This window comes from Lathamus discolor, chromosome 8, assembly GCF_037157495.1.
Source record: "Lathamus discolor isolate bLatDis1 chromosome 8, bLatDis1.hap1, whole genome shotgun sequence".
Lineage (NCBI taxonomy): Eukaryota > Metazoa > Chordata > Aves > Psittaciformes > Psittacidae > Lathamus > Lathamus discolor.
This window is the reverse complement of record NC_088891.1, coordinates 1430108-1456762: the sequence shown is the minus strand read 5'-3', so window position 1 is coordinate 1456762 and position 26655 is coordinate 1430108. Positions and strand designations below refer to the sequence as shown.

The 26655-nt window shown below is 58.7% G+C and overlaps 1 protein-coding gene across 9 annotated transcripts; it reads right to left on the bottom strand.

Moving 5' to 3' along the window:
- Positions 1-1301: 1301 nt before the first annotated feature.
- TLE3 (TLE family member 3, transcriptional corepressor) lies at positions 1302-26182 on the bottom strand. Of its 9 annotated transcripts, none has more exons than XM_065688949.1 (21): positions 25872-26182; positions 25316-25473; positions 25110-25210; positions 24965-25028; positions 23998-24042; positions 16306-16368; positions 15787-15891; positions 10422-10626; positions 9463-9479; positions 7215-7334; positions 6975-7025; positions 6652-6807; positions 6431-6563; positions 5835-6031; positions 5178-5254; positions 4787-5036; positions 4399-4646; positions 3952-4099; positions 3289-3439; positions 2636-2712; positions 1302-2422 (listed from the first exon to the last, which is right to left on the bottom strand). In XM_065688949.1, the coding sequence occupies exons 2-21, from the start codon at positions 25337-25339 to the stop codon at positions 2315-2317; spliced, it is 2340 nt and encodes a 779-aa protein (XP_065545021.1). In that variant the 5' UTR covers positions 25340-25473; positions 25872-26182; the 3' UTR covers positions 1302-2314. The 9 variants fall into 9 exon arrangements, with proteins under 9 accessions (XP_065545021.1, XP_065545023.1, XP_065545022.1 ...); XM_065688951.1 differs by having other exon boundaries at positions 5850-6031; XM_065688950.1 differs by having other exon boundaries at positions 10422-10623.
- Positions 26183-26655: the final 473 nt, after the last annotated feature.

Sequence of the window (26655 nt, the reverse complement as noted above, 5' to 3'; positions counted from 1 at the left end):
TCTCCACCCCACAGAACCACATCCCCCTCACTTCCTTGTATCAACAACTCAGTGCAGGGTTTCAGAGATAAATGGGTTACAGACATTGGCTTCCACTGTGGCTTCAGTACATTTACTTTTTATTCTTTGTTTTTCTTCTTTTTTCTCCCTTTTTGTACAAAAACCAGGTGCAGTTATGAACAGCTGTACAGATTCTGCTACATACTTTGGTGTGAAGTTGAGAAGTCTGCCTCGGGAGCCCTCCCCCCGCCCCGGTACATGCGCTTCCTTCAGCTTTTAGGGGCATTTTTCCTTATTTTGGGGAAAACAAAGCACCAACTTGCAAACCAGTGACCCTGGGGGATGCCAACTGGGGGTGGTTGCACTGCTGGGGGGGGGTTCACCAGCCCCCCCAGCCCTTCCAATGCACCCACATCACTGCCCTGGGGTGCAGCGAACCAAGCACAAGCCCCAGATCACACACAAGGCATCACCAGACCCCTCACACCAAGCACCACCACGGGGCCATGGGCACCAGGGGCATTTTCAGAGCCAAACCACCCTTAGAACCGCTTCCCCTAAGCACAGCTTTAAAGAACTCACTTTTTCCCCTCTCCGGGTCATTAGCGCACAAGATCCATCCCATCTCCATCTCCTGCACAGCCAACACAGCACCAAGGACCCGCACCGAGCAGACACCGTTTGCCTGGGACATTCCCCTTATGCTTTAGAACAGAAAAAGGGCAAAAACAACCCTCAAAAACTTATTTCCATGGGGGGCAGAAATAAACCGCTCATCTCCCACGAGCTCTCCTTCCAACCCCAGCTCAGCTCAGAGGGATGCGATGCTGAGCGCGCACCCAATGAGCCGGGTACCAACCTCCTCCATCCCTCCCTTCTCCTGTCGCATCGCCAAACCAGGCAGCTCGCCCCTGACCCCTCAACCTTGTTCCTTCTTTTGGACCAGATTCAAATAAAATATAATCCATAGAAATGCAGTATAAAAATCCTCTCCATATGCTACAATAGAGGGCGAGCGCTTCTGCTACACAAATACTTTTTATTTTTCCCATTATTTCTTCTTTTGTTTTTTTGTCCTTTTGTGTTTTTTAAACCCTTTAAGTACAAAAGGCTGAGACACAGGCCTGGGGGACGGGGGTGCGTCATGGGAACCTATAGACCAGAGACACAAGACCATAGAATAGCCCACAGGACCCTACCAAAGCACCAGCCCCTTTCCCCCCCCCCCACCCCACCCTCGACCACACACAAACCCTACTTGTTAGTAAATTTTTGCTTTAAAAAAAACTGTATTTTAAAGGTTATCATCAATTCTAATTCTTTACTTTCATTTGAATACAAAACACAGAAGTTGCTATTCTCTTTCGTGGCTCCCTGAGCTGAATTTTTACTATGCTTTCTTTGAAATCACTCCTCATTGCTTCCGTCCGAAGACCAAGAAGGGCTTGCGCAGACGATCCCGCAGCGTTGGGCTTCCCCTTTGCTTCAAACATACGAGCACAAAAAGAAGGCAAAAAAAAAACAAAAAAACCCCAAAAAAACCCCAAAATAATAATAAATCCATATATAAAAACCCAAAGGTGATTGTGTTGCTGATGTCCCGTCAGTAGCCGAGGATGCGACCGAGTCCCCCGCGGTCCCAGCAGCGTCCCACCATCACTAACACACCGAACAACGCACGGGGACGACAGTAGGAACAACTTGCACCAGTGGACAGCTCTGCTCAGCCTGGATCCGCGCTGCAGGGCCGAGGCGCATCCCAACGGATGCGGCCCAGGAATGGGGGGGGGGGGGGGGAAGGAGGAGAAAAAAAATATATAATAATAAAATTGCCACCACCAAAACCATCAGTGGAATACAATTACAGCAGACGAAAATACACAACTAGTGTACCGGGAGGGGTCCCCCACCCTTCCAATGCTATTTACTAGTCCGGTATTTACACTTTTCACAAGTCTTATGCAGGATGCACCAAAAAGAACCAAGAGGATAAAGTCACAATAAAAAAATGAGTCCTTTATAGTGCCACCAAAGCGCAGACGGAGAGAACCAGAGAACCAAAAAAGTAGAATCCAAATAAACCCCAAAACCCTCAAAACCAAACCAAAAAGAAATCCGTTTTCGGGCTTCAATGTGTGCCATAGTTGCAGACCTCCAAATAAATCCGGGTGTATTGAACGCCGGGGCCCCCGCGGCAGAGCCGGGCCGGAGCGTGGGGCTGCCCCATGGCAGCGCCCCCCGAGCCCCCCGCCGGCTGCTGAGTCCTGCCCCCCGTCGGTGCCGGGAGCTGCCAGCCCTGCTGGGAAATCCACCCTTAGTAGATGACCTCGTAGACTGTGGCCTTCTTGTCACCAGAGCCCGTGACGATGTACTTGTCATCGGCTGAAATGTCACAGCTCAGCACGGACGAGGATTCCTTGGACTGGGAAAAGGAGGGGGGAAGAAAGGAAGAAAACCCATCAGTATGGGTTCCTGGACAACACAGCATCACCCAGCAGCAGCCGCGCTGGTGGCATCACTGCATCCCACGCGCTTGGGTACCAAACCGGCCACCTCAAAAGGATCTGCCCCCTCCCCAAGGCTGATAAGCCCCAAAGTGATGCTGAGATGCCCTGCCCTGGAAGCAGCCTCCTACCTGGAAGATGCTCGCCCCATAGGGCGTCCTCCAGGCGTTGAGCAGGTTGTCTTTTCCAGTACTCACAAACCATTTACCTGTGCACAGGAAACACGGTGTCAGCAGATGGAATCTGGCCCCAGTCAGACCCCAGGCCAACCACCCTCTGCCCTCAGAGGCTTCTGGATGTTTAACCCCAGAAACTGGAGATTTGGGGGAAAACTGGAAAACCTGGAGGGTTTTTTTTTCTCCAGCCCCGCTGTGCTCCAACACTCCAGCAGTTACACATGGAACGTGATGGAAGAGGGTGGATTTAGATGGGATATGAGGAAGAAATTCTTTACTACGAAGGTGCTGAGGCGCTGGCACAGGGTGCCCAGAGAAGCTGTGGCTGCCCCATCCCTGGCAGTGCTCAAGGCCGGGTTGGACACAGGGGCTTGGAGCACCCTGCTCTAGTGGAAGGGGTCCCTGTTGGAGCTGCGTGAGCTTTAACATCCCTTAAACCCAAACCATTCCATGATTCCATGAGGTGATGTGGTGATCTAGCCACAACTGGGATCATTTAATGGGCACAATCTCCATCCATGGGATGGGTCCTGCTGGCCATGCATCATCCCAGCCCATTGCGGTCACCGAAGGACCGCTAAAGCCAGGTCGTGGCCGGAGCCTCTTACCGCAGTAGGCAAACTTGAGGGAGAGGACGCAGCTCTCATGGAGGTGCAGCTGGTACTTGTCGGGCTTCGTGTGGTGCAGCACCTCCACGTTGCTGCTCTCCATGCCCACCGCCAGCCACTCGCCCGTTGGGCAGTACCCCAGGGAGAAGATCTGTGTGGGGACAGAGCGGGGATCAGGGGGGGTGCACCCATGAGCTCTGCCCGTACCCCCCTGGTGTCCCAGCAATTCCCATCAGGAAGAGATGCCAAACACACTGGCACGAGCCCCACTGGAAAAGAGCTTTGGGAGGGTCTGCAGGAGGAGGCAGGGGCCTGGGCAGGGCACCCAGAACCAGCCGGTACTGCCTGCGGGCATCCCTAGGCAAGCCCTGCTTGCCAATGGCAGCGGTCTTGCTGTGGATAAGAAAGTGATGAAAGAGGAGCCGAAACAAGAGCCAGCTCTTATGAATGCTCTTGGGTTACACCTAAAGCAGTGAGGACAACCACGTACTAACAGTGGGCTGGGAAGACCATTTTTCCCAGCCGGAAAAGCCCCCTCCCACAGCCATGCAGCCGCCCTGGCTTCCATGGAGGGATGAACCCATGCATGGGGTCTCCATGAGGAGCTGCACAATGAGAGCAGGACATTCCCCGCTCCCAGAGCCGAGGACACCCTCTGTGTACCTGGGAGGTGAAGTCGTGCTGCTGGAGCTGCCGCCCTTCCCGCAGGTCCCAGGAGCGCACCGTGTTGTCCAGGCCCCCCGTCCACAGCTTCGTACCATCATGTGAGATATCAATGCAGCTGGCACCGTCCGTGTGGCCTTGGAATTGCCTTCACACAACAGAACAATGCAGCTCATCAAGGGGGCAGTGGCCCTGGCACAGAGTGCCCAGAGAAGCTGTGGCTGCCCCATCCCTGGCAGTGCTCAAGGCCAGGTTGGACACAGGGGCTTGGAGCAAGCTGCTCCAGTGGAAGGGGTCCCTGCTCGTGGCAGGGGCTGGAGCTGGAGGAGCTTTAAGGTCCCTTCCAAAGCAAACCATTCCATCATTCTATGATCCTGCTGCTCCACGGCCAGGAGACCCCCGTGATGGAGCAGAGGAACCCCTGGTGCTCGCATCCCTCGTGCTCACCTGACGAGGGTCTGGTTGTGCAGGTCCCAGACGGCGATGTTGCCGTCGCTGCAGCAGGAGAAGCAGACTTTGGCATCGGGGCTGATGGCCAGGGCATAGCAGGCGGGGGCAGAGGAGGTGAGCTCGGCCTTGATGCGCGGCGTGGGTGACGCCAGGTCCCAGATGGTGAGGGTGCTGGCCTCCCCTCCCACGATCAGCGTGCGGCCGTCGGGGAGCAGCTTGCAGGAGCGGATGTAGTTATCTCTGTTCTGGAGGGGGACGAGACATTAGGAGGGGGGCAGAGAACGATTCACAACATTAAGGATGGGGAAGCAGGAAGGATGCGCTTGGGTACCACAAGCAACCCGCCGTGGGATGCTGGCTCACGAGGGATGCTCCATGCCCTTACCAGGCAGTCCAGCTGGGAGATGGGGCTCTTGCTGCCCGGCTGGCTGATGTCCCAGATCTTCACGCAGCCCTTGCCGCCGGTGTAGACGTGCCTGGTGGGGTTGCTGATGGTGACGGCACACACCACCTCGCCGTGGCTCAGCGTGTTGATCTGCCGCGCGTGCCGCGGGATGCCAGGACCCGCCAGCGCGTCGTGGGGAAAGGGCACGGGCTGCATCTGCCCGTCCGCGCTCACGTGGAAGGAGTAGGCTCTGATGGGGAGAGCAAACGGGGGGGGTCAGCCCGAAGAGAGAGGGTTCCTGCAAACCCAGCTCCCAGGTCCTGCCTTGCTGGAGGCTTGACCAGTGAATACCCCCCCCGCCCCGTGCATAAGAAGACCAAGAGTTGCTTACGGCTTCCCTCCAGGGATGGATGCCAGGCTCGAGGGCAGCCCCGGGGCTCTCATGGGGGGGTGTGGGTCAAAGCCAACCTGCCAAGGGCACACAGATGTGGGTGAGGCCGCACACGAGCAGGGTACCCAAACAAACAGGTTCCCCCCCGCAAGCCCAGGCTGCTGTGGGGACACTCAGCGGCTCCCCCCCCCCTTTTCCCTTCTTTGCTATTTTTGCCCTGGCATAAAGGGGAAGGACTGGGGATTCTGAGGGTGCTGAGGCACTGGCACAGATTGCCCAGAGAACCAAAGGTTTGGGGTCTGCAAGGACCAGCATGGGACACACTCACCCTCCCCTGCAGTTCCCAAACCCCCCCAATCCCTGCATTAATGGCAGCATTTTCCTTCTTGCTTTGCCTTAAAACATACCATTGAGCGCTCAGCAAGAGCAATGGGAAGGGGCTGTTTAGGGGGTACTTTGCATGCACGGGTGGGAAGGATAAACCCCAATGCAGTGGCACAGGCACTCCAAACCCAGCACCCTTCAGCCAAATTCAGGATGCAGGCAGTAAGGAGCCCCCGTTTCCCAGGTGACACAGGGGAGACCCCCCCAGAGCCCCTTCCAGACCCTCCCCGCACCCCCCCGGGAGCCAGAAAAGGAGCTAAAAGTGCTACGTACGGCTCCAAAGCTCACCATTGGCGACCGGCCGTAGGCAGCGGCGGCGGCGGCCGCGGCGCTCATCTGCGGGGGGATGTTGTGGAGCCCCGCGTAGGCGCCGGGGCTGGTGAGCGACCCGTTCATCTCATGGTGCCCCATCATGGCGAAGGGAGCCGCGTAGGAGCCCGCGATGGAGATGGGCGTCCGCAGGGCCGAGGCTGCGGAGGGATGGGGACACGGTCAGGGCATGGCACGCACCAGCATCCAGCCCTGCTCACCCCCCACGGGGAGCAATGAGTGGGCCTCCTTCCTCACACCCCTCTGGCACAGGGACCACATGAGCTGTTTGCACCCCATCCTGACCTCAGGTCGGTCCCTGATAACCCTGGAGTCCACCAGCATCCAAACCCGCACACCCCAGAGAAGATAATGCAACAACTGCACCTCCCTCCTCACCCGGCCTCCAGCGTAAGGACCACTTGAGCTGTTGGCACCTGGATTAGGTCCCAGATAAGCCTGAACACCCCCACCAAAGCTGCTGTGCACCCAGTGGAGGACATGGGCCAAGCTGTGCTGAGGGCAATAGTAAAGGGGTGGCACAGGGGCCCGGTACCCACCCAGAGGGTCCATGCCGGTTGGCTTGCCAGGCATCGGCCGCAGCCCCGGGGTGCTGCTCGTCCCCGGGGTCGGAGCATCATTCCTCGGCGTCGGAGTGTTCGACTTGAGCCCGGGCGTCGATGACTTGTCATTCTGGATGGAGAAAGGGTGAGAAACGGGAGGGATGAGGCGCAGGCACCGGTACCCGCAGCCCGGCCCACCGGCACAGCGAAGGACGTACGTGGCCCAGGTCCTTAGTCTTGGAGGAGGGAGTGCTGCTGGAGGAGGCCACCGAGGCTGGGCTGTTTGGTGCATCCCCCTTCTTCAGCCCGCGGGCTTTGTCTATGCCGTTCTCCGGGGGGGAATGGGCTGGGCTGACCCGGGGGGTGGCGGGGTCCTGCGAGATAAGAGGAAGCATTGGCACCCCCGGCAGCGGAACAGGCTCCCTCTGGCTCCTTTATCAGCCAGGAATAGGGCTGGTGCTGGGGGGGCCCTAAAGCATCATCCCCAGACCCCCATTGTGCAGTGGGGAGAGGAGCAGACCCCAATGCCCCCGTGGCTCACCTCATTGGAGACGTCCACCACCAGGTCATCGCTCTTGTCACCATCGCTGTCCTGAAACACAACGTGAGTTACACCCCGCAGAGAGCTGCTGAACCCCCCCCCAGCAGCACAACACAGGTCACACGCAGCCCATTAGGAAAATAATACCCAAAACCCGCTTTATCCACCCCAAAGCTCTGCCTGCACACACGCCTCGAGCCATCAGCTCCCCAGGTGCTCCAGCCCATTCCTGCCACTCACATATCGGCTCATGCTGTCCTTCTCCTCTGCTTTCCGCTTCTTGGAGTCGATGCTGTAGTCGGTGGAGCTCCGATGCTTCTCGCTGGCTCTCAGGCTCTCCGAGGGCGAAACGGAGTTATTCTGCAGGGACAGAGCCAGCTTTTGAGGTGGGAACAGGAACAGGACCTCACAAGGAGCAGCTCAGGATGTGCCACAAAGAGCTCTCAGCCAGCCCTACCCCAGCCACCACGGCAGGGAGCAGGGGACAGGGCCCAGCCTGGGCTGGAGGCTGGTCACCACCAAACAGCATCACTTTGAGCTCATGCGGCTGCTGTGCTCCAGCAAGGCTGCTCCTGAGCCCATTTACAGCAAAAGCAGAGCAGGAAAAGGCCAGGTTGGATGGGGCTTGGAGCAAGCTGCTCCAGTGGAAGGGGTCCCTGACAGCAGCAGGGGCTGGAACTGGATGAGCTTTAAGGTCCTTTCCAACACAAACCATTCCATGGCTCTATGAAAGAAAGGGAGGAGCTTGCTGTTGCTGTTTAAAAAGGCAGGAAGCTGCCTGCAATCGCAGCAGCTCCTGGGATCCACTGATGGATGCACGGAGGAGGAAAGCCGCACTCCCCTAAACCAGCCCCATCTCCATCATCCTCTGCCCCCCGTGGGGATCGCCAAAGCTTCATCCCAGCACTGGCACCCAAAAAACCTTGTGGGTGCTTTCTCCAGCATCAGCAGAGCCGGGGAGCCTCATCCCTGGCATTCATCGGAGGAGCAAAGAGCATCCAGTCTGGAAAAATCCACATCCCAGGAGCAGCAGAGCCCAGCACCCCGGGGCCGGGGGGGTGGTGGGGGGGGAAGTTTCCTGCTTTCACTTCAAGTGACAAAGCCCAGGATGTGCCGTCATTCCGAGGAAAGCCCCTGGCACACTGGGATCAAACACGGCAGCACCGAACCACCTGGAGAGCACCCAGCCCCGCACCCCAGCCGCCAGACACACCAGCATCAGCCCACGTCTCGCAGCAGCGCCTGCCACCCCTGCTAAGCAGAAACGGCCCTTAAGCTCCTCTGCCTGCCTTTCTTCCCCGGCTGAAAGGAAGAACTAAAGCAGTTCATGTTTCTCCTCGGTACCCAATAAGCAGCTTTGGATAACACCGAGGTCTTTCTTCTCAGGCAGTCATGCTGAAAACCCTCGCAGCTACCAGAGAATCATGTCAAGCATTTAGAGGCATCGATCCATTCAGCCCGCCCTGGCCTGCTGCCAAGCAGCTAAATATTTTTTATTGCACAGGCAAGGGCTAGGGAAATATGAATGACTAACTCTGATTATGGCGCGCATTAAACCTCCGCCGGGAATACCCCGCCGTTTACTTTATGGATCGGGAACCTTCCCATCCCCGACGGCCCCCTTCCCGCTGAAGGAGCAGGTTAATGATGCCCAATTCCCCTCTCCCCCCCTTAAACAGCACTTTTCTTCCCATCCGCCCCCAGCTCTCAAAAGACCCATTTGTGGGCTCGGGGATGGCAGGAAATCACTGCAAAGCCGCAGCTCAGCCGCGCTTTGTCCTGCTGGCTTTTCCCCGAGACAGGAGCATTGTGTGGGCCGGGTTCAGCCCCTCCATGGCGAGAGCAGCTCCCCACCACCCAAACCCAGACCCACACCCCCCCTTCCAACCAGCTCAGAGCCTGCCCCCGGCCGAAACGAGCACCACGTAACCCAGCCGGCACCAGGAGCACCAGGCCATGAGGAGCACCACTAAATCAGAGCGGTGCTGGAGGTGCCGCTGCCCTCCGCCGCGGTTATTTAGCTGGTTAGTTAACTGCTTGACCTTCCAAGTCCTACTTAACACAGCGTAATAGCCAAACCCATCCCGCCAGATTAGATGACCCAAGATAATAGAAGAGTGATCAGGAATAAAATAGCTTTCCTAATCGCCCAAGGATTTTGCAGCCGCCCAGACTTGACTGCGCTCATTCACAGGGCTTAGGCAACTGAAACCCAAGCTGCGAGCTCTGGGGCAATCAAAAAGATTTAAACCAAATCTCATCACCAGGCTGGAGGAGGCGGCTCCGCTCGCCCCGCTGCAGCCACCAGCGCAGCAGCGATGCCACTCGGGCCAAGGGGGTTTCTTGCCGGTTTAGTGCTATCGAATTCCAGAGGCGCAGTGCGAAAGGCATCGCGGAGCTCACGGCCACGAGCCTCTTCGAACAATAGATAAACCAAAAGCACGCAGCCCCGAGGAAGTGAGGAAAACCGGGAGGAAATGGGACTTACTGCACTTGAGTCTCGCTCTTTGAGAAGAAGCCGGTGTCAGAGGTTGAGGTCGCAGCCAAAATAAAGCGAAGGCAGAGAAATAAAGCGAGTTAGAATAAGTCTTAGAACAGAAAAACAACCCCTGGTTGCGGCCTCCTGCCTTAACTCAGCTCCTGTCTGGGCTCCCTTTGGCTTTGCTTCCAAATTCCCACCCCCTGCCCCTTCCTTTTTGCTGCTGTGATGTATTTGGGGTTCAGCCGTTCCTCTGTCCGCAAACAGCCCCATTCTCACTGGGAAAATGAATGGATCATTGCTACCAACAGTCTTCTTCTCCCTGGCTTTCATGGGGAGGAAAAGCACCCCAAATCTACCAGCAAAGAGCCCAACAGCTTCAGGAGGCATTGGGTAACTGCCCTGAAAAGGGGTATATTAAGGGGAAGGATCTCAGGTCTTCGTGCGTTAATGGGCAGAGGGATTTTGGAGGAGCACCTTCAACACTGCTGGTTTGCAACTGAACTCATGCACCATTTTCTGTTCTAAAAGACTGTCTTATCACTAATAACAAAGAAAAAACAGCAAGTGTGCTAGCGAACACTGCTAGATTATTTTATATTAATAACATAGATTATACTGCTATATGATTTCCAGACCACCAAAGGTCTCTGCCAGTGATGGAGAGGAGGAGGAGGAAGGCTGCTTTGCCATTAAGGCATGGCTGAATGGGGATGCAGGATTTGCAGCAAGCCTCCCCCAAAGCCTGCGAGGGCTCAAGCCTGTGTGCTGACTTAGGGGCAAGCGAGGAAAGTTGGAACTGGATGAGCTTTAAGGTCCCTTCCAACCCAAACCATTCCCTGATTCCATGACCCCACAACGGCAGCGGCACCTCCCTTGGCGCTGAGGCTGATTTAATGCCTCTGAGCATCACCCGGGGAAAGCCGCATCCCTAAGAGCGGAGCTCCCCCCTGCTTCCCCTCATTCACCTCTGTGGTCCAGGTCATGGTGGTTCTTCTCGTCCTTGACGGCGAGGTGAGCCTGGCTGCCCAGGGCACCGAGAGCCAGCAGCCCCGAGCTGCTGCCGGTCACCGGCGGGATTCCCGGCGGCTGGAGCCCCGAGGGATGCGGCGGGAGCTGGACCGGGGGCCCATGGGCGGCGTGGGAGAGGTGCTGGGCCTGGAGCTGCTGCTGCTGCAATGAAAGCACCAGTGAGCCGGGGAGGGGGGCAGCGGGACTGGGGGGATTCGGGCACTGAGCCACGGGAAGGGGCATCCCGGTGATGCCCCGGGAGCTGCCCCGCTTGGCGCCTGGAAGGAGAAGCCCCGTTAGCAGGAGGGATGGGGGTGCCCCGTGCATGGCCCCGGGGGTGATCCCTGCCCCACGCACCGATGACACTGCTGGATGGCACCAGTGCCTGGGCCAGACTGTGGGGCCATCGCTAATGCGGGGTGATTCACACCAAGACAAGGCTCGCTTTGCTGCTCGGTCGATACAAGTGGAAAGAAGCCCACACCCAGGATGTGTCAAGTGGCTCTGGCTGCAGCGCCAGCTCCCAGACCAGATCACAAAGGGAAACATCAAGTACTCGATGGCGAGAAGAAAACCGGCCCCATCCTGCACCCTGCTGCTCCAGGCACAGGGCTGAGCGATGGGTGCATCCTCTTCCCACCACCCAGCGCAGCCAGGATGGTGACAGCCCCTGGTATCCCAGCACACACACGTCCAGCCATAGGAATGGCCCGCTCGGTCATAGCTGGAAGAAACCCGAACTACAGCTTTGGGGAGAGGAAAGGAAACCCAACACATCCCCTGTGCTCCCGGTTCAAACGCACACGTGAAGAAAACAAGCCGAGATGTGAGGTGCTATCAATCAACGCCCTGTCCTCATTAGCGTCACTTACAGAGCCCCAGGCCACCATCCCTGCAGCTCCACCACCACCAATCCAGACAGGAGCATCCCAGAGCTGGTGCTCCCGTTTCCAACCCTCCTGCCTGCACCAACAGCCACCCGGATCAGGATTTCCCCCTCCCTGGTGCCACCGAACACAGTGGAAGTGGCCACCAGGGCAAGGAGCTTTCTAGCCAGCCAGGCTGCGCATGGAGGAGGATCCCATGGGGTGGAAAGGACACATCATGGACCCACATCCCTGCTTGCAGCAAACCAAGGGGCTCAGATGGAAGGAAAGCAGGGAAGTGGTTGGAATTCAAGGCCAGATTGGACAGGGCTTGTAGCAACCAGGTGTCCCTGCCTGCGGAACTGGATGAGCTTTAAGGTCCCTTCCAAGCCAAACCAGTCCATGATCCTATAAAACCTGGGAGGTTTGAAGGGCCTTGGTCCAGCCCCACAGCCAGGGAGCACAGGGCTGTAGCCACACCATCATAGCACGGCTCAGCCCAAAGCACGGCAGCAGGAATACACCAAATACCTCCCAGATGCGCAGGGCCCTCCATTCCCAACACTTCCATCGAGGAAATTTCCAGTGCATCTTCCCCAGTGCTGCAAAGGGATGCACCTGGGTGCTCCGAATCAGGGGTGACCCCAACACAGCCCGACAGGGCAGCATAAATCACTGCAACACAGCCCATAAACACAGTGGGCAAGCACCAAGAGTGGGTTTCACCCGAGCGATGAGTCCCATTTCGCACTTACAAAGCTTCCCTGCTGCCCTCGAGCAAGGCTGGAGCCCCCCAGCACACCAGCAGCCCCCCGGATGCCCACGGTGCAGCAAGCAGCTCTGCTGCAGGACACAAGCCAGGCCCAGCTCTGCTGCAGCTCCACGCAGAGGAGCTGCATCATCTCCAAGCACAGGTTCTTCTGGGCAGCGCAGAGGTCTCAGCTGGGGCAGAAGCCAAATGGAGAAGGCAATTAGGCCTCCGCAGCGCTGTTATAGGAAAAGCATAAATCACTTCCTCCTCAAAAAGCAGCTCTTTGGCTTGTGTTGGACTCCTGCATCCACAGGGCAGAGGAGGGGAAGCATCCTCAGGATCTCAGTGGGAGGAGGTGTCCTCAGACCAGGGCATGCAAGGCAGCAGGCGAGGAGACCTCGCTGGCCGGGTAGGGGAGGTTGGTGCCCTTGGTTCCTCGCCATGCACGCGTGCCAAGATCAATCCCTCCAACACCAAAGCGAGAAGAACCAAAGCCTCGGCTCCTGCTGAAATCAATGAGGCTCTTTACAGTCCCAGTTTCCTGTGGTTTCCACCCATTCAAGCCAGGGGCAGGGCTGGCTGCTACATCCGAGCATCACCCTGGGAACAGCTCCTGATGGGTTTCCAGCACTGTACACTCCTCTCCTGCGAGCTCTCCAGCGGTGCCCGTTCTCAGAGGGCTGGAACACACCGAGATGCCACGCTTTATCCACAGCCAGCCCCAGCTTCCGCAGCGAGCAGAAACATCTGCAACGCAAAACGCTCCTCCGGGAGAGACAAACCCCTCCGTGCAGCAGCAGGAGCCCAGAGGAGGGGAATGGTCTCACGGGTGCAGGCAGCAACACTCCATCCAGGCCAGTGATGCGGATGGGGCCATGGCAAGGCAGTGACCCAGGCCACAACGCAGCTCCACCACGAGCAGGGAAGCAGGAAGCATCCTCCCCCTGAGCCTCACCCTCCAACGCAGCAGGAAACAACCGGTCTCTTCCTCGTTTTTAAGGTGCCAGCAAATACATCCAAGGGGTCGATGAGCTGCGGGGTCCGAGCCGCCGGCAGCAGCCCCGCTCCAGCACGGGGCATGGAAATGAAGACACAAGACACAACATCCCATCAGGGCCCAAAAGAACGTTTAAAGGTGTTTATCTCCCCTTTGGCAGGCAGGAAGCGGTGAGCAGCATCCATGTGGAAAGCCTCATCCCTCCATCCAGTGTTGGGGCTGGGCTGCCCATAGCTCCATGGGGTAGCAAAGATCCCATCCCAGCAGCGGCACTCCGTATCTGTGTGTCAGCTCAGGAGAGGTCGATGCACATCCCTTGGGAATCACATCTGGAGACTCCACGGAGGGGGATAAAATCCATCTGGGACTCCACGGTGCAGAGGGATGAAGTGAAGCTCCTCAGCCATGCTGCTTGCTCGGCATCTTCTCCGCTGGAAAACCCACCCCTCCCTCCCCTGCCCCTTATTCCCTTCCCTGGGGAAGGAAAACTTCACCACCCAAAAGCCTTCCTGCAGAAGGGATGGGCGCCCCACGGAGGGACAAAGCAGGGTGTCACCCCTGAGCAGGACCAGGGTCCTGCTCAACGAAGTCACACACACACAGGGCAGCACATGCAAGGATTGGGGCAGCATTCCCAGGTCAGGGACCCTCCCCACATCTCCCCAGTGTGCCCATTGATTGAGACCCACTGAGGATGCTGCACAGGGGCTCTCCTCCGCTGGCAGGACCCCAAACCAGGCTGAAACCCCTGCAGAGCCCAGGACATCAGCCTGGTGCTGCAAAGCCAGCCCCGGCTGACCTGCTCCAGTGGGAGGTGTCCCTGTCCGTGGAAGGGGATTAGGACTCGCTGAGCTTTCAGGTCCCTTCCAACCCAAACCATTCCATGATTCCACCCCAGCCCGGGCCAAGCAGGCGGAGCGGGATGGAGATAGACAGCCACAGGGATGTTTTCCTTCTGGGGTCCCTCAGCAGGTGCCAGCCAGATATGGTGAAGATATGAAGAGGTTCCAATCGCCGAGGAAGGCTGGGGAGGAATATCTCGCACGTAGAGTGGTTTTAATTGGATTATGTACATCATGCTTCATGCCTTTGTTAACCGATTTAATGGTTCACCACTTAAGTTCAGCACTTGCGTTAAATTTAGTAAAGTAGTCTAATCATTTCCAGAGCTATAAGCAAATCAAGGGCTCAATTTCACAGGAGCCTGAAGCAGAGGAACTCTGAGACAATGGCCTAGATGCATAAAATTAACAGTTCTTGACCTCAAAAGGGGCAAAAACAGGGAGCTTTGAGTGATTCGGTGTCGATCCCCTTTGCAGCACCTGCACCAAGATGTGGTGTGGGTTATAAATAGAAGCATGGAATGGTTTGGGTTGGATGGGACCTTAAAGCCCATCCAGCTCCAACCCCTGCCACGGGCAGGGACCCCTTCCACTGGAGCAGCTTGCTCCAAGCCCCTGTGTCCAACCTGGCCTTGAGCACTGCCAGGGATGGGGCAGGCACAGCTCCTTGCCGTAGGGCAGGGAGGGGACACGGCAGAGCCACGTCCCCCCTGCTCCAGCGCTGCGTGGGACACAACAACCTGCTGCATGCAGACGGGAGGAATCCCACCTGCCCCCCTGCCCGTGCCGCCCCGGCTCTCCCCATAACTCCTGCCTGCGGGAAGTTCATCAGGCAAAGCGATTAAATGGCTGGGTGCTTAATGACGGGGACGACACTCGCTCTGATCCAAGGAAGCAATTACCTTGGAAATGGGGGTCACGGGCCCTGCTCATTCACCTTAATTGAATTCCAATATCTGCTGTAGCTGCCTGGGCTCCTGGCTGTGACTTACAGCTCAGCAAGCTGAGCATCCCCTCGCTGGCAGGGGGATGATGCAGGCAGCAGCACAGCGCTGCTTGCCCCCATGCACAGACACAATGGGATGCGCGCCCATACCCACACCGCTTCCCAAAGGCCTGCCATGAGGGAAAGGCAAAGCTTTGCTCAGCCCCAAGGGCTGCAGGAGCCCGCAGCAGGATTCTGCCCCCGGTGCTACCCGTAAAACCAGACAAATCTTATATAAAAGCAATAAGTGCAGAGAATCACAGGATCCTGTGGCTTAAGAGAGAAGGGCAAGGAAAGGAAATGAAAACCCAGTGGTTCCTGGAAAACAAGCACCTGAAGGCAGGAGCCCTCCCCAGGATGCTGGCTGGGATCACCCATAGCCCAGGGTGAAGCAGCTCCAGGGAGCAGGTTCCCTGCAGCACTGAGACCATCACATCAGCGAGGGAGACAATAAAAACTGTTAAGTCTTAAGGGAAAAAAACCCACCCAAAATCTGTGAGAAAGAGCCCGGTAAGACGGGAGAGGGTAAATCAGTGCATGGAACAACAACAACTCCATCAAGTTTACAGCACATTCCACATCAACAGCCCACACAGAGACATGCCTGGGCTCAGGGGGTCCGGGAGGGCTCCGCTCCCCATCCTCATGGAGAACATGGAATTTGGCTGGTGGAGGCTCCCGGGCTGCATTAACACCCAGGGACGGGGATCCCCAACCTCCCTTGATGCCAAACTGGGGGAGTTCTGGTGGTCGGGGGGAGTTTTGGTGTCTGGGGGGATGCGGTGGGACAGGGGGATGCCGTGAGCTGCCCTTTAACCCCGCCTGAGCGCAGGATTGCCTCTGGTTATGGTAAATGATAGGAATAAAAGGGGTATACACACGGTGAGAGGCAGATTGGGAAGTCCACGTACCCCGATGATAGCATTCAACTCCGTCATTGTCACTTGCTTGGCACGCTCAACAGCCTGTGCGACTTGCTGTTGGTGCTGCGGGCACAGAGGTGCACAGCTGGGTCAGCAGCTGGCCATGGGGGCACCGACCCCAGGTACAACCCCCCCCCAGCGATGGTCACCCCCTGTTTTGGGTCTGTGTTTTCTATGGGGTCCACATTCTGCCCCCGAGCAGCAGCCCCATGGATCACAGGTGCCAGAGCAGCCCCCCGCAGCCTGTTGTGCCCCACAGGCTCAGTGGCAGAAGAAAGCCCCTCTCAGGGTCCAGCTCTCCCTACCCAAGGGTTTGCAACACACACGCAGGCTCTGAGCCCCATTTCTTATGGAGCACCCCCAAAATCTGGGCTTGGGAGCGGGTCTGTGCCTCCTTATAGGGACCCCCCGAGCACTGCGTTGCTGGGGAACCCCCCCCCAGCATCATCCCCACCGCGGCTGTGGAAGCATCCTTACCTCTTGTGACAGAAAAGGCATGATCTGGGCTAAAATCGTGTTCAGTCTTTTAGCGATTTCTGTCTGGAAAGAGAAAGAGGAAGAAGAAACAGCAGGAGTCAGCGCCGAGGGGGCTCCCGCAGCCTGCACGAGGCTTCCCGGCACCAGCCCGTGCGTCCCCGTCCCCTCCCGGCCGCACAAGAGGAAGCGGCAGCTCCCAAAAGAGGCAACGAAACCGCCTTCGTGCATCCTCTGCGGCCCCCAGCGCAGGGACGCGGCCCCGCACCCGGGATGCTTTGACCCCCTTCCCATCCTGGGATGCTTTGATCCCTTTCCTGTGGCCGGAGCGAGTGCCACGGGGCAGCCCCAGCAGTGGCACACCAGCCTGCTCTTCCCCGGCCCCAGGGAAACGGAGCCAGGCCCTAACACAGCTCCGCACCCGTAGAGCGGCCGCGGCTTTCCAAGGGGCTGGACCACAAAACCGATTCCCCACATCACACACAGGGGCAGCTCCTCGCCACCCGCTCCTCCCAGCACTCGCCACGGGCACCGAGTTCCTTCAGAAGCAGCCCCAGCAGGCGCATGGCACCGGGGAACTGGTGCTCAGCCAACAGCCAGGGCGGCGGGTGCTGGCTCTGCCCAGTGCTCCCACCCAAACCGAAGCCCTTCGGGTTCCTCTCCCCACCCTTGCATCCCGCTCAGGAAACTCAGCCCGTGACCACTGACACCCATGGGCTCCACCGCAGACCCCCAACGCCTCCATGAACCGGGACCGGCGCTGCCCTGGAGCGATGACCCCCGGGCGGGTGCCGGGAGCTGCCATCCCACCCCACGCGCCCTACGGAGCTTCCCCGCTCCGCTCACGGAGCCGCCCGCATCCCAAGAGTTAACGGCGGCTGCTCCGGCCGCGGCAGCTGTGAAAACAGCGCCCGGTCCAAGGCAAACAGGGCCGGAGCGGCCGCGCGGATCCAGCACCGCGACAATGGCCGGAGCCGAGCCCTGGCGCGGAATCAAACGCCCTGAAATTGCCCCCGCCGGCCCCGCAGGCCGTTACCAGGCACACAAGTGATTGATTCACCGGGTCCTGCTCCAGCCTCCCCAGGCAGCCAACAGCCACCCCCCGCATCACCGCATCCCGCGCCTGCCCCCAGCCCCACGGTGTCCCCGGGATGCGCCCCACAGCAGCCGCGGTGCTCGACGCCAGCCCCTGTGGGGTGCTGACACAGAGCCGGGCTCTCAAATCCCATAAGGAAAAGCACCCAAATATCAGAGTTTGGAAGGAAAAGAACGGGCAGAGCCTCAACCCTGGCGCCGAGGAGCTGGAGCACATCGATCTCACCACACCACCAACCTAACGAGCACAACCAGCGTGCCCTATGGCCACCATAAGCAAGCAGATGCCCTGATCAACCCCAGCTTAGATTCGCCCCACGGAGAAAACGACCCTACAGAGACCCCCACGGGCCCCAGTGCCCAGGGACCGGCTGCGAGGGGTCCCCATGGACCCACAGCACCCCCGCACGGGGATCACCGGTGCCGGCTCCACAGGAACAGGGATATTTCTGGCCATCGCCTTTCCCGCAGGCACCCGGTGATTGGGTTACACCTGATGCTTTTCTTAGCCCTCGCAGAGGGCAGGGGAAGGCACCGCAGCGAGGAGCGGGCATCTGGAAGCGGCTGCGGTTGGGACTCGGGTTCTTTGGCTACAGCTGCCCCAGTGCTGCAGCCACGGGGATTAGCAGGGACCCGAACACCAGGATGCTCCCTGCCCGCAGGAAGGGCTCCGGCACCAACGGAACTGGGCTGGAAGACAAAAGCCACGGAAACCAGGCCCAGGCACACGGTGCAGGAGCGCGTTTGGCACCGTGCGCGCCACCAACCACCCCGGCAAAGCCGCTCCGCTTCAAAGCGGCACCGATAAGCACCCGGGGCTCCCATCAGGCGTTGCTCAGCGATAGGTAAACCTCTTGAAAGGCCTTTTTGGCACCGAGGCATCGATCAGATTATATATAGACTGCAGCGCCATTAAATATTCATTCCTCCAGATGAAGCCTATTGGATTCTGGATGCGACAAGCGCCCGGCGCGCTGCTCCTCCAGCACGGCTGCCGCTCCTCCGGGCTCCTTCTTGCCAGCCCCCAAGCTCTAGAACCAATTCAATCCTCACTTGAGCAGCCCCTGCGGCCACACATCACACAGGCGGCTTTAGGTGCAAAGGAACACACAGCAGCATCCAAACAGGCCGAGGGAGGGAGGGTGCTGAGGTCTCCCCCAGCACCCTCGAGCACCAGCACATCCAGGCAGCCACAGCGATGTTTAAATCCACATTTACATCCACTCCTGCCCAGGCTTCCAACAGAGATCTGAAGAGAAAGGTTGCGCTCTGCAAAAAAAGAGAGACTTCCCCACGTGGGATTCAGCGAGCGAGAAGATATTGGATGTCCAAAATATTATGTTTACAAGCACGAGGTTTCCTGTTAACAGGAGATTCAATCATCTTTAAATATTTGTTCACTTTAACTTGTCCCATTCCCCAGCAAATTAAACTCCAGTTGTCCCCATTAAAAGTTTAATCGGGAGCGAAAGGGGATCCTCCGGCGCGCCGGGAACAGGGGAGGGCTTCATGCCCGGCACCTTCCCCGTGACAGGGCTCATTCATCACCTCGCCCTGAGCAGTGCAGCCCCCCGGGCCCCCCCGAGCTGCTCCTGCCAAGAAAAACCTCCGTTCCCGGCCACGGGTTGCCATGGCAATCCCAGCCTCTGCATCCCTGCATCCCCTCCTGCGCCCTGCATCTTCACTGGACCATCACCGAGACGAGACGGGGGCTGCAAATGAGCCGTGGGTGGAAGACCGGGGAGCTGCACAAGGCACCCCCATGGAAACCTCCTGGGATGCTCAACCCGAGCAGCAGGATCATAGAACTATGGAATGGTTTGGGTTGGAAGGGACCTTAAAGCCCCTCCAGCCCCAACCCCTGCCACGGGCAGGGACCCCTTCCACTGGAGCAGCTTGCTCAAGCCCCTGTGTCCAACCTGGCTTTGAGCACTGCCAGGGATGGGGCAGCCACAGCTTCTCTGGGCACCCTGTGCCAGCGCCTCAGCACCCTCACAGGGAAGAGCTTCTGCCTAAGAGCTCAGCTCAGTCTCCCCTCGGGCAGGTTCAAGCCATTCCCCTTGGCCTGGCCCTACAGGCCCTTGTCCCAAGCCCCTCTCCAGGTTCCCTGCAGCCCCTTTAGGCACTGGAGCTGCTCTCAGGTCTCCCCTTCAGGAGCCTTCTCTTCTCCAGGCTGCCCCAGCCCAGCTCTCTCAGCCTGGCTCCAGAGCAGAGCTGCTCAAGCCCTCACAGCATCTCCATGTCCCTCTTGTGTTGCTGCCCCAGAGCGGGATGCAGGATGCGGGATGCGGACACCAGCTCCCCACCACTTGTTAGAAAGGGCCAGGAGTCAGGAGAAGCTGAAATCCCAACTAATCCCCCCCCCAGCCCCCGGCAGGAACCCGACCTGGGTTCTGGGCAAGAAACACTTCTGAGGCAGCGTTTTGGAGGGGGGGAAACCAGAGCCAGCATTTGCAGTGGTTATAAATCAGAGCCAGGCTGCCCGGCCCCAGGCTGCCCGCTCTTTAAATGGCCAGAGCTGCGACCAGCACCCAAAGCACTCGAGGGCAGGAGGCGAGAGCAGGACAGGGGCTGTGGCATGGTGATAAATAGCTGCAGGCTGGCTCTGCCCGCAGCCCCGGCTCCCGGCCCCTCATCCGTACACCTGGACAGGGCAGAAGGAAGCTTAAAAATAACTCTGCCGGCCGTCACTCATGGGCTATGCGGAGCGGGGCTGAAAGGAGCAGCCTACGGATCACCCGAGGCCCTGAACCAGGGTGAGGGGCAAAGGGGAGCTGCACCCCGGTGGGGTGCCTGCAGCAGAGATGCTCGCTGTGCCCTGCACAAAGCCCGTGCACCCAGCACGCATCCTCCCCAAACCCAGGTGGTTTTCAACCCAGCCACCCCGGAACTCTGGACCAGGCCATCTCTGGTGCAGCCTCAGCAAAGATTTTGGGCCACACCAAACCAAACTCCAGCCTGCCCTTGCTTACTGATTTAAACAGTGGGACGAAGGCTGGAGACGAAGGGCTGAATGTGCAGCATCACTCACTGCACCCTTCCTCCTTTGAAAACCCACACCATAAAGACTTCCCCCACTGCAAGCCTGAACCCCCAGAGCAATGGGGCTACCGATGGTCCATGGGATGCAGCACCAGCATCATCCCCTGCAAGACCCCCGAGCAGAAGCACCCACCGCGAGCCCCCAGCTCTCCCCTTGCCTCCAGAACCACAGGGTCCCTCACACACACACCCCCTCCAGTGATGGTTCTGGACCACCACAACCCCCCTTCAGCCCCCCCCAGGTCTCCCCCAGCCCCGGCAGAGGGTGGCCGGGGCAGGCGGAGGAAGGCAAGGAGTAAATCACACCGCCGGTGAAGCACCAGAAGCATTTGTTGAAACCAGGATATTGTCTCTTTAAGCACATGAAAATAAGGCCCTTGAGCAGTGTGGTTCTCACTCCGGCGCACAATTATGGGTACTTTCAGCTGTCTACCACTATTTCAAGTGCTCTCTCCAACCAGGCTGTCAATGGCATGTTGAAAGCTATTTGTGGCTGCTATCGTTATTAGCAAAGTGGAGAGCTTCGCTGATGAGAATTAAATTCAGGGAGGGGGTGTGGAGGGGAGGGCCCCAACCCCTCATTACAGAATTAGCACCAGCCCCTGGGGGGGGCAGAGCTCACTTGGGACCCCCCAGAACCCCCCCAGCACCCCCGAAAGCCACTCAGGGCTCCCGCAAAGCCAAGGGGAGGGAGGGCTTAAGCCGGCTGACAGCTCTTGCCTGCTACCTTAGGAGACCTGTAGCATCACACGAACAAATTACTTGGCTTCTCAAGTAGTTAGCAAATTATTACCTGGCACTCCTCACTAATGAGACTGAGAGAAAGGATATTGTGCTCTTGGAATATTCTGGAAAATAAGAAAGCAGGTCTCTGCTTCCCTGGAAGTGTCAGGAGGGTTTTAGGTTTGTTCCAAGCATTAAGTGCTTGAAACACAAAGTGCTCATGTGGAGGGTTCTCAGTCATAAAAACCCAACAGCACCAAGGAGCGGGATGTGTCCCGCTTCCCCACACTGAATCACTTTTTCCCCTTGGACTCGTTCTGATTGCATTCCGTGATCATCCACAGAGAACCGGGCAAAACCGATACAGGGATGGAAGCTCCTTTTGCAAACATCAGCTAAACTTCAGGAAAAAGGGGGTTCTGCTCAGGTCTAGAGGGAAAGCTCCGGACCGGGCTGCGGGCTCAGCACGGTCCGTTGGGCAGGAAGGCAGCTTTGAGGAGCGACTTCACCGCGCTCCATGCAACAAAGCGGGGAGTCACTTCCTAAATATTTCCTTTCATATGGAGTTGTTTATGGAGCTGCATTTTTCCCTTAACAAGAAACAAAACAAGAAGAAAGGAAAGAAGAAGAAACCACACGCGGCCACATATGCACGCACTTAATATTCAGCGTAGAAGAGATAATCTGTTATATAAGCCCACAGACAGACAATCCCCTTTTGCTTAAAGATGAAGTATCCATCACTGTTTGTCTCGAGCAGATGTAATCACAAGCAGTCAAGTCTGGAGGGCAGGACACCGCATGAATAATTCAGGCACTTGAGTCGACTCGATTGTGTGCAGATAAACACAAGTCAACCACTAAACAGGTCAGCGGATAAACTTGTTTGTTCAGGACTAGCCACCCTCAACCAGGCAGGACCACGCTCTGCGGATGCTGGTTTTCGGGGGAGCAAGGCGGGGGATGAACCCACCCCAGCATCCCCTTCTCCATCCCTCTCGCCCCGTTTCCGCCTGGAAGCACGCTGGGAGCAGCTCGGGCGGCTTTGTTTTCCTGCAGCACCCTGCACGCTGCTGTCAATTAACTAACGAGACAGCTTCACCTCCCCAAACGTCCCCCCTCGGCCCAGCGCTCGGCACGCAGCATATGTCACCGGGAACAACGCAGGGATGCTCGGCACAGGCTGGAATCATCCGGCAGGGATTTATCGGCCGCGGCGTGGGTACCGCCACCGTGCACAACCCAGGGCAGGGCAGGCGGCTCTGCCCACACCAGCCCCATGGAAAACTGCCCCCGGGCATCCCGAGGCTCCTCATTGCCCTCTGAAACCAGCCACAGACCCTTGGCCTCGCCAAGGGCCACGCTACGTGGTCACAGCACAAGACGGGGTGGACGGCGGACGGCTCCACCACACGCCGATGGAGCCAGAATCTCTGCTGGGCTCTCACCGCCCAGCCCCGACCCTCACTGGTTTGGGGTTTCCATCACGCGCATCTCAGGAAGCATCCAGGGCTTCCAAAGCTTCCATCAAGAGGACAAAAAGCAGCTCAATACCCTGCTGCATCATTCCAGCATCTCCCAGCATTTGCTGCTCAACCAGGCCATCCGTAAGAGGCATTCCCTCTCCCGAGAGCCAGCCGGTACTCCAGTCCCTCAGCATTGCCACAGGGTCCATGTCCCTCTGGGCAAAAACAGGGACAGAGGCTGAAATCCTGCATTCAGGAGCATTGCTCAGCACCCAGGCAAACCGTGCCCGAGGTTTTGCCAGGCTGGGATAGGATCCCGGTGCCCGTGCAGCCCCCCAAGGACACCTTCATCCAGGCAGGAGGAAGGAAGAGAAAGCAGTCGGGATTATCTGCATGGAACATGATACTCCTAAAAACCTGAAGACTAAGCAGTAATTATTTTCGTTACCCTGTGACTACATCCCAAGGAGCTGAAGGGAAAGAGGAGAAGAGGCCAATTCCCAGAGATGCTGCTTGGAATTTCATCAGCTGCCTCCCGACACCTTCTGACTTGGACGGAAGATGCTGCTCCAAAGCAAAACCACACTGGAGCTGGATGGGGCTCATTTGCGAACGGCAAAGTTGATGTCAACTTCTATCTGCCTTAAGGTCTTAATTAGAACTCCTTCTAAAACCAGTAAGCAGCAGCAGCACAAATAATCAGGCCTAATCTCAATAATAACTTTATTCCTTTAAGTTTTACCATCATGTGCCCAGCCTTTAGGCTCTTTAGCTATAATCTTATCAAGGGAGCACACCACATTCTGCTCCGGCCTTCCCTATTTTTTCCCTTCAGGCAAGTTACATATTAGAGGAGGCTGAAAAAACCACCCCGAGCATTGCTTCATTTTCCAGATGCAAAGACAAATCCGTGACATTGAGCAACACACCGTTCCGTATCGGTATCCCTGCAGATAATTCCCTCCTAAGTCTCACGCTACGGCACAGCGAGTATCAGAGCTATGACCTTAGAAACAGCCGCGTTATACCAACAACAGACACCGAGGAAGACACGGATCACAGCATTCCCGAGCCCTGGGAACACGCTATCCCAGGTACCGACCTCAAGGCAAGGCTCTTCCCACCTCTCGCCATAAACACGCCGCTCAAAACCTCTGCTCTTCCCGAATACTGGCACGGAACCCCCCCCACCAGGCTGCCATGAACCTGCAGCTGGCAGTGAACCTGCTGGGTGCCCCGAATTCCACACTCATTCCCCATTCAGTGCCATCAAGGCCTGATTTAGGTTATGAAAAGGGCAACAAGGGCTCAATCACTCCCCTCAATCCAGGCCTCCATCCATCCCGATTCCCCCCTTTCGATTACTCACCTGTTTGTGCATCTCAATATTCAACCCATAGGACATTTCATAGTACTGGCGGGGGGGGGATAAAAAAAAGACACAATAAATAAGATATGAGAGCCAGGAAGAGCTGGAATTCATTTACCAGAAGGGATTTGCATAAGGCCATTACCAGAAAGCATCCCAGTCACAACTGCGCTGAGAGCCTGGGTAGCCAAGGCAATTACACCTTGTAGTAAGGCGTGTTTAGGGGTGACTGGCCGCCTTGCACAGGAGGACACTCCTTTCCACTCCTGTTTTCTCCTCCTAAGCTACTCCGGGAACACAAAGAGGCGCAGGGCTGGGTGCAGGCGCCCCGTAGAACAGGTACAGCCCGTCCTGGCCTGAACCCCAGCTTCTCACCAGAGAAAAAGGGGGGGTCTGCTCCCTACCCCCCCCCACCGGGCCAGCACTGCTGCAGGGGAGCACCCCAAGCCCTCACTACAAGGGCAGAGAGGGGCTGGCTCCCACCTTAACCCCCCCACAGGCTCTAAATTGGGGCAAAAGAGGGGTTTACGGCTACAAAAAAGGGACAATTTCCCCCTGGGGTGCCTTAAACCCCCCCCATACCGGGTGCCCCGGGGCTGCAAGAGGGGTGCAGCAAAGAGAGAGGGGCTGCAAAGGAGGGGATGCAGCAAAGGGGGGGAGTAACCCGCACCCCCCCATAACCCCCTCGAGCCTGAGGCCGCTGCTCCCACCACCACCACCCCCCCCTGCCCCAGGCTCCAGACACCGGCACAACGGGGGTTAACAGGAAACTTGTACTGGTGCTTCCAGGGCTCTGCTGCCCCGGTGCCGGTCCCGGTGGTGGGGATGCCCCCGATGGAGGGGGGGGATCCCAAGCAGACGGTTACGGGGTGCCCCCCCCCCCCGTTTCCCCGTTCCCCAGCGCCCGTCTGTGCTGGCAGCTAATGACATTTCCAGCCTGATCCGAAATCTGATTAAAGTCTCTTACCATAACGTAATGGCGCTGCATTTCGGTCTTCTCGTTCGCCAGCTTATCATACTCCACTTTCAGACTGGGGGGGGGCAGAAAGAGGGGTGAGACCCGGCGGTTGGACGGGGGGGGATTGGAAGGGGTTTTGGGGGGGGCTCTTTACCTGTGATATTGGGCCTGCAGGAACTGGAACTCGTCCTTGATCCGGTCGCAGGACTCGGCCACGGTAAATTTGAAGCCCGGTTGGCCCGGCTGGTGCGGAGCCTGCGGGGAGCGGCGGCGGGGGGGGGAAGCGCTCAGCACCGGGGGGGGTGAACGGAAGGGGGGGGAAAGGGAAGGTTATGGGGTAAGGGGGGGACGGGGACTCACCGGGTGCCGGCCCTGGGGGTACATGGCCGGGCTGGGGCGCGGTCACTGGAGCCCTCCGCGCCGAGCCTCGCTACGTGCGGTGCTGCTGCTGCTGCTGCTGCCGGTGCTGCCGGTGCTGCTGCCCGCCGGCCACGGAGCGCTCCCGGAGAGGCCGAGAACTGGAACAAAGAAAGGAGAGGAAAGTCCGTGCGGGGGGCGGAGGAGAAGGGAAAGGAAGGGAAGAAGGAGGGGAAGGGGGGGGGGGGGGAAGCGGGTCCGTCCGTCTCGTCGTTACCCCCCCCCCCCCCCCCAACCACCACCACCACCACCACCAGCGCAAAGCACCGCGCCGCCGGGGAGGCGCTGCGCGCCCGCCGAGCTCGGCCCGGCCACCGCCGGGACCAGGGACCGAAGGGCCGGGCCCCCCCCCCCTCCCCCGTGCCGCGGCCTCGCACCGGAGGGCAGAAAAATAACCCCTAAACCCAGTGAAAATCAATAGAAAAAGGGGTTGGGGAGGGGGGGGATGGCTCCTGCTGGGGGGGGGGGGGGGGGGGGGGAAGCAAAGCCAGGAACTAACGCCGGAGCACGACGGCCATGGAGGAGAGAGGAGAGGGGGGAGAAGGCCGTACACATCCGACTTCCCGGGCGCCGCGGGCATGCGAAGTGCGAGCGGTGCCTCCGCCGCGGCTCTCCCCCCCCCCCCCGCGCCGGGGGTGGCCGTTCAGGTCCGGGCAGCCCTGAGCGCAGGGCCCATGGTGCCGGTGCCGGTGCTGCCGCCGCCGCCGGGGGCTCCGGGTGCAGGAGGGCGATGGCGAGGAGGGGTCCGCGGGTCCCGGTCCCGGAGCACGCGGTCCGGGCGCGCCGCCGCCAGAGCGCCCGGGCGAAGCGGGGAGGGAAAGGGAGGGCTTGGGAGGGGGGGGGCCGAACAAAACCCGGGCGGCCCCTCCGCTTCCAGCCAATAGCGACGCAGAGGGCCCACGTGGGGCGGCGGAAAGAGGGAGCTGATTGGGAGGCGCTGCGGGCGACGTCACAATAACCAGCTTGTGTCTGAAACACTGTAGCGACGGCGGACACGCCCCCATCGCCACGCCCACCAATAGGCCGCGCCCTCCGATAAGCCACGCCCCTCCCGGTGCCCCCCCCCCCCCCCCGCCCCGGTCACCGGGAGCGGCACCGGGGGCTCCTCCCGCGGCCCGGCCGTTACCACCGCGGTACCGGGGAGGGGGGGGCCCGGTTCGGAGCCGCAAAGCGATCGTGCCCCGGCTCAATGTGCCCCGAAACACGGCACCGGGGTACCCCCCCCCCCCCCCCCGCCTCCCGGTAGAGCGGGCGGTGCCTTTGATGTGCTGGGCCCGGTGGAG